The following is a 7,500-nucleotide window of genomic DNA, read 5'->3' on the forward strand; positions in this document are numbered from 1 at the left end:
TGACCGCCCTCTTAAGTATGATCTTGACCCATTCTCAAGTTTGTTTTTGACCCCCATATCATATATTTTTTTACACCTATATGAAGTGTGATTTTGACCCTCATCTTAAGTGTGATTTTGACCCCCATCGCAAGCATATCTTTTTACCCCTATCTCATATACCTTTTTTTACCCCCATCTCAAGTATGTTTATCCCCCATCTCAAGTATGTTTTTTACCCCCATCTCAAGTATGTTTATCCCCACCACAAGTATGTTTTGGCCCCATCTCAAGCATGATTTTGAGCCCCATCTCAAGTATGTTTTGACCCCCATCTCAATCATGATTTTGAGCCCCATCTCAAGTATGTTTTGACCCCTATATCAAGCATGATTTTGAGCCCCATCTCAAGCATGTTTTGACCCCCATCTCAATCATGATTTTGAGCCCCATCTCAAGTATGTTTTGACCCCCATCTCAATCATGATTTTGAGCCCCATCTCAAGTATGTTTTGACCCCCATCTCAATCATGATTTTGAGCCCCATCTCAAGTATGTTTTGACCCCCATCTCAATCATGATTTTGAGCCCCATCTCAAGTATGTTTTGACCCCCATATCAAGCACGATTTTAAGCCCCATCTCAAGTATGTTATTAACGCTCATCTCAAGTAAGTTTTTTACCCACATCTCAATTATGATTGTGACCCCCATCTCAATTATGTTTCTGACCCCTTCTCAAGTATGTTTTTGACCCCCATCTCAAGTATGTTTCTGACTTCTTCCACAGCGGCGACCTGAGGTCAATGGACGCAGGGAGCAGCTGGCGAGCCAGCGACATGTTCGAAGGGCGCGCCAATTTCACGAAGGAGGACTGGGTCCTGGTCGTCAAGGACGTCAATTATAGCGACCAGGGCGAATACCGATGTAGGTTGGACTTCCCAGGGTCCCCAACACATAACGTTAAAGTTCACCTTCATGTTGTGGGTGAGTTGATTTTTCTTTCCTTTTTTGGTAAAACGTATTAAAGACATATATTACGGCTCTCTCTCTCTCTCTCTCTCTCTCTCTCTCTCTCTCTCTCTCTCTCTCTCTCTCTCTCTCTTCTCTCTATGAGGTTTGCTTAAAAAAAATTTAAGAGTTCCTGTATTAACAAAACAAATTAAGTATCTCTCTCTCTCTCTCTCTCTCTCTCTCTCTCTCTCTCTCTCTCTCTGCAACAAATAAAGATCTTAGTCCTCTCTCTCTCTCTCCCCTCCCCAGATGAGCCCCACAACATCCGTATATACAGCATGGGAGGCGCTGTCGTGGAGAGGGAAGCTTCCGTGCAAGAAGGGCATCCGCTCACTCTCTCGTGTAGAGCAACTGGAGGTAAGTGGTAACAAGGTTATTTTTCTAATGTTATTTTGTCATTTTCTGGGACTGAGTTGGAGCTACTCCCAGGGCTCGATGGATTTTACTCGCATATATACACTACTCAGACACACATACATACTCACACACACACAAACACACACACACACACACACACACACATATATATATATATATATATATATATATATATATATATATATATATATATATATAAACATACATTACTTCATTCAAAAGGAGACACAAAAGACTTATAAGTTTACTCTACATAAGATATAAAATATTCACAAAAATCATATTAGGCCGAATAGTAAGACTGCTAGACTTTAATCAAACAAGAGAGCAGCAAGATTTAGAAGTGTGTATTCAACAAATGACCATATCCATATAGTTAACCATCTTATGGAAGAATCAACTGAGTGTGACAAACCACTAAGGATGACATTTGTAGACTATGATAAAGTTTTTGATTATGTTGAAACCTCAACAGTAATGAAAGCCGTTCAAAAGAACAGGAATAGATGGCCCTTGTGTTAGAACACTTCAAGATATCTCTACAGGAAATACAGCAATCCTAAAACTTCATAAAGATATTGAGAAAATAACAATTGAGAAAGGAGATAAAGAGGAAGACCTCATCTTTCCTAAATTATTCATTGCATGTCTAGAAGAAGTTTGAAAGAATTTAGATTGGGAAATGTAGGAACTAATATTAATGAGGAATACCTTATCAACTTTTGATTTGCAGAGGACATAGTTATGTTTAGTGAATCAGGGGAGGAATTGGTAAAGAGGATACAGAATTTGAATAGAGAAAGGAAAAATGTAAGACTGTAACTGAATATGAGTAAAACTAAAATAATATTCAATGAAATGGCAGAGACAACAAATAGGAGTTTTTATGAACCTATAGAAATTGTTAATGAATATACGTACTTGAGACAGACAATAAGTGTTCCTCCAGGACATGAGACCCAAAGTAAAAGAATGATAAGCATGGGATGGAAAGGTTTGGTGAGGAAAATAAGATTATGAAAATCAAAATACCACTTTCTCTAAAAAGAAAAGTATTTAATCAGATCGCCCTACCAGCATTAACTTGTGCATAAAAATCTTGGAGCCTTACATAAGCTAGTTACAATACAAAGACATTTGGAAAAAATAATGATGGGAATAAAACTAAGAGACACAATAGGAGGATTATGGATACGTAAGAAAAACAAATGGACATGGTGAGGACATATATTGAGAATGGCAAATGATAAGATGAACATTAAGAACACCATAATGGGTCCCTAGTGAGTGCAAAGTAGGCAGGGTAAGGAAGAGAAGACAATGGATTGACGAATTAAGAAAATTTGCATAGAAAGACCATGAACAGACGTGAGTCGAATAACCTATCTGAGGCATTTTTCGGCCAGTGGACTATTAACGGCTTATGAAGATGATGATGCTATATTAATATATGGGATTGGATTGGTAATAGGAAACTAGCTGACCTAGAGTATGCTGATGACGCTGTCATTATTAATAGAACACTGCAAGATTTGCAATGCTTGCTTACCAGAATGCATGAAATATCACAGGAGTTTGGACTCAGGATAAATACATGAGAGACAGATGATAAGAACGGAATATGCAATGCAAAATGAAATATCATTGGAAGAAGAAACGATTAATGAGGTAGAATCATTTTAATATTTAGGAGCTATGATCTCTAATACAGGGTCTTTAGAATTGGAGTTTTTGAAAGATTGAAAAAAGCAAACCAGACAATGATTAGGTTGAGTCAAATTTGGAAATCAAATAGCTTGAAATTGAATAAAAATATCAGGTTATATATCAATTTAGTGAGGTCGGTGTTACTGTATGAACATGAGTCGTGGCATGACAATGAAACAATGTCCAACAGATTTAGTAGATTTGAGAACTAAAACTTAAGAAGAATATTGGTAGTGGAATGTCAGGCCAGGGTTAGAAACTCTTAAGATACAATACTCGAGTGCCATATGTGAATGAGGCCATGATGTGCGGTAGATGGAGATGGTTTGGGCATGCTCTTCGCACTCTCCAAGAAAGTGTCTTCCACCTTGATGGCCCCCGCGAAAGACTTGGAAAGACTTAATTGCTACACCGGATGATGCTTTAGTGAGGTCACCAGCACACTATACAGTCATGAAGGAACGATATATCCCGGCGATATCCTTAAGGATGGCATCCACACGTCCTGTGCTACTTGATATCCTGAAAGCATGGCGGCGGCCCTGGCACGTCGGTTGTTACTGAATCTATACGAGAGTCATTACTCCTTCGATGGTTCTCGTTATCCTTTGGTAGAGAGAGAAGCAATACTGCTTTTCCGATCGGTCTAGGTCTATTGGGTTCGGTCTGCTCTTGGGTGGGTGGGAAATTTGTGTTGGGTATGGCAATGGGTTGGGGAGGATCTAGTCTTTAACACTTCGTTACTACTATTATTATTATTACTATTTAAGCTACAACCCTACTTGGAAAAGAAGGGTGCTATAAGCTGAAGGGCTCCAACACGGAAAATAGCCCAGTGACGAAATAAGGAAATAAATAAACTACAATGGAATTAATTGATAATTAGAATAACATATTTCAAAAATAGTAATAACGTTAGATTAGAGCTTTTATAAATAAACTATAAAGAGATATTTATATCAGTCTGTTCAACATAAAAATATTCCCTGCAAGTTTGAACTTTTACTGTAGACAAACAATATTGGCTTTGGTCAATGCTTAAGTTTAGTCCGTATTCAGTAGAGTTACCTATAATCATGTGTGGTCAGTAGTTGGACGGTTGCCTACAAATTAATAACTGTTAATAATATCCTTGCTTCTAGCCAAAATTTGGAAGAGATGAATTGTAACAGGAATTCATCCAGGAAACATTGTTCTGTTAACAGGGATTATTGGAAAATCATTATTCTCTCAGGCACACTGGTCTATCCGTTTCCTTATTCCCTTTCCTCACTGAGTTATTTTCTCTGTTGGAGACCATATGCTTTTAGCAACCTGCTTTTCAGCTTGACTTGTAGCTTAGCTAATAATAATAGTAATAATAATAATAATAATAATAATAATAATAATAATAAAAATAATAATAATAATAATAATAATAATGATAATAATAATAATAATAATGATTTTTTTAATAATGATAATAATTTGTTAATACATCAAAAGGTAAAGAAAATGCAAGAGTGCAATATACCAGACGATTAAAATGGACATTCTTCATTTATATATGAGATTAAAAAGATAATCAGGCAAATTAATGAGGAACACATCATTACGAACATAGCCTTAATCCCCGTCACGCTCCCTACAGGGCCCTACAAAATGGCAAATCCATTAATGGACGGCATGGCAGTAATGAACAATTTCATCGGCGAGAGAGACATCATTACAGCAGAAATTGGGCCAATGAAACATAACCATTCGCTGATTAAGAAAGTACCTTCATTTTTAATTTTCGTCACGCTCGCTGCAAGGCCTATCATAAAACACACGATCCATTAATGGAAGCAATAATAGTGAAGTGTTTGCCGTACCATTATAGCGTTACGCTCCATGAAGGGCTCCTCAGTCAGCTGATGAGGATAATGATGATGATGCTGGAGGGAGGACTCAGATATAAACAATTCAGGATTTGTCGCTTACGGCTTCTCGTTTTCTTTAAGGGCTTACGGGAGGGGAGCGTTACATTAATTATTATTATTATTATTATTATTATTATTGCTTGTATTAACGAGAGCTTATTGATAGTAGCAAGAACAAAGAGATCAGCTTGTTCACGAATTGAGAAAGCCCCAAGTGTTTAAAAGTTTAAAGGCCACTCAGGAATAGCAGTGGCAAGAGACAGGGACATTGCCCTAGCAAGCAAGACAATGCTATAGAGACTGACCATATATACATGTGATTAGCGCCCAAGCTCCTTCTCCACCCAAGCTAGGACCAAGGAGGCCAGACAATGGCTGCTAATGACTCAGCAAAGGAACTAAAGAGTTTGAACGGGACTCGAACCCCAGTCAGGGACGTTACCACATCGGCCACGATAATTTAAGGGTTAATATTACCATTGCGGAGTTTAATAGACGATATTGATTTTTGTATTTACACTTACATAGACTCCAATATATAATTAGGGGATTAAATAAATGTTAAAAGTCGTTGGGTTATCATAAGCAGTCTTAATGTAAACAATCCTGGATATTCTTTCTAGTATTTCTAATATATAAGCATTGATCATTAACTTGAACAATCTCTCTCTCTCTCTCTCTCTCTCTCTCTCTCTCTCTCTCTCTCTCTAGCAGCTTAAGCTAACCTACCTTTTTTTCCATCCACACAGGTGAACCCCTTCCTAACGTGACCTGGTGGTCAGGGTCAACCCTTCTAGACTCGGAAGCCGAAGAGAGGCAGGTCATGACCTCTGCCTTGGCCACAGCCACTCCCAACAGTCCCGCGACGCCCTACGTGACCAATACCCTGCATATCGAGGCTTTGACCAAAGGGCATCTTGCCCAAAACCTGACCTGCGTGGCTGCTAATACACCAGTTCTGAGACCCCTGACGGCTTCTGTGTTCCTCAGACAGACAGGTTAGTTGGCTTTATATTTGATTATTATTTTTCATATTGTAGTGCTCTTTTTTTTTGTGGTTTCACCGGTTTTAAATATACTTTGAACATATTAAAGTAAGTGCAAGAAGGAAGATTGAGATGGTATGGACACCTACTAAGGTGAGAGGCAAACCATGGAAATTGAAGTTCATGGTAGAAAAAGAAGGGGAAGAACAAAAAAGAGATGGAGGGACTGTGTATGGGAGGACTTGAGTGAGAACGGAATTGGTGAAGCAGAGGTGCAAGACAGAAATATATGGAAAAGGTTTATTCGAATCGGCGACCCTCATATAGAAATGGGAAGAAGCCTAAGATGATGTGAGAAAGCTTCAATTTGTGCTGATATCTGAGGGGTTGATATGACATTTTGCTATATTTTCTTAGGCCCATTAATTTCTTTGTTGATAATGTGTAGTAATGATGTGGATGTGATGATTTATGAAGGTGTGCCAATATCTTCTTAAATATTAGGTGACCTTGGATTAAAGAATGTGGTATATAGATTTTTTTTTTAACTGGACTATAGGTAAACTACAATTAACTTATAGAAAAACCGAAATACTCTTCATTTCTTGCACCATCTTTGCTTTTAAAGAGGCGTGTAGTGAATGAATTTACTAGTATACTTAAAATATATAAACATTCCTTATTCTTAATAGGGCTTGAAGTAATTAAAGTTCTATGGTTTTATAGAAAAGTTTACTACCTTCCCCTAACTATATTCTCTTAAGCATATCTCAGTTACGGCTTTTTAATACTAAATTACCTTCGCCAAGGTGGTTATAAAGTTGCGTGCGATTATTACCTTCTCCAACTTCGTTGGGATGGTTATATTTTGATAGGTGTATATTTGTTTGTCTGTGTTTGTGATTTGCACAAGTCAAAAACTGATTTGACTGAGTTTCATGAAATTTGGTGGGAGGATTGGACATGATCCAAAGATAATTTGATTAGATTTGGTAGTGATTGGGTCAAAGGTCAAGGTAACGAAAAGGTCTAAAACGTCTTTTTGCTATATCGTGGTTAATTGTTATCCGATTTGCTTGAAACTAGTGTCAAAATTCAATTGCTTATTTTGTAATATATAACATGATAAGACGAAGGAATGCATTCTACCGAGTGTCCATACTAGTTTATTTATTTATTTAATTATTTATTTGTTTTTTGTGAACAACTTTACACAAAGATTATAGTACCGATTTTGACCAAACTTAGTAGTCATGTTATATATGAACCATGGATGAATCTGTAACATTTTGGATGGAATACATCGAAGTAAAAGTACGGAACAGTACTTTGAATATACATGAAAATGGATCTTTATTTTATTACGTGTATGTGCAAATCACAACGTAAAAACAACTGAACCAATCTCAATGAAACTTGGTGGACACGTGGGATATGACCCCGGGTCAAATTCATTAGATTTTAAAGGAAACAGATTTAAGTAAAAGTACGCAGTGGATTTAGGAGCAAAATAAGATTGTCCCTCTAATGCATGTA

At 37.3% G+C, this 7,500-nt stretch overlaps 1 protein-coding gene across 1 annotated transcript in view; it reads left to right on the plus strand.

The window, feature by feature from the left end:
• Nucleotides 1-7,500, plus strand: part of LOC137618979 (hepatitis A virus cellular receptor 2 homolog) — a 600,331-nt gene that overhangs the window by 570,986 nt on the left and 21,845 nt on the right. Inside the window, exons 3-5 of the mRNA XM_068349181.1 lie at nucleotides 769-965; nucleotides 1,242-1,349; nucleotides 5,728-5,976. Coding sequence (XP_068205282.1) covers nucleotides 769-965; nucleotides 1,242-1,349; nucleotides 5,728-5,976 — 554 coding nt within the window. The remainder of the gene's footprint in view (nucleotides 1-768; nucleotides 966-1,241; nucleotides 1,350-5,727; nucleotides 5,977-7,500) is intronic.

This window comes from Palaemon carinicauda, chromosome 25, assembly GCF_036898095.1.
Source record: "Palaemon carinicauda isolate YSFRI2023 chromosome 25, ASM3689809v2, whole genome shotgun sequence".
In the NCBI taxonomy this organism is placed as follows: Eukaryota; Metazoa; Arthropoda; class Malacostraca; order Decapoda; family Palaemonidae; genus Palaemon; species Palaemon carinicauda.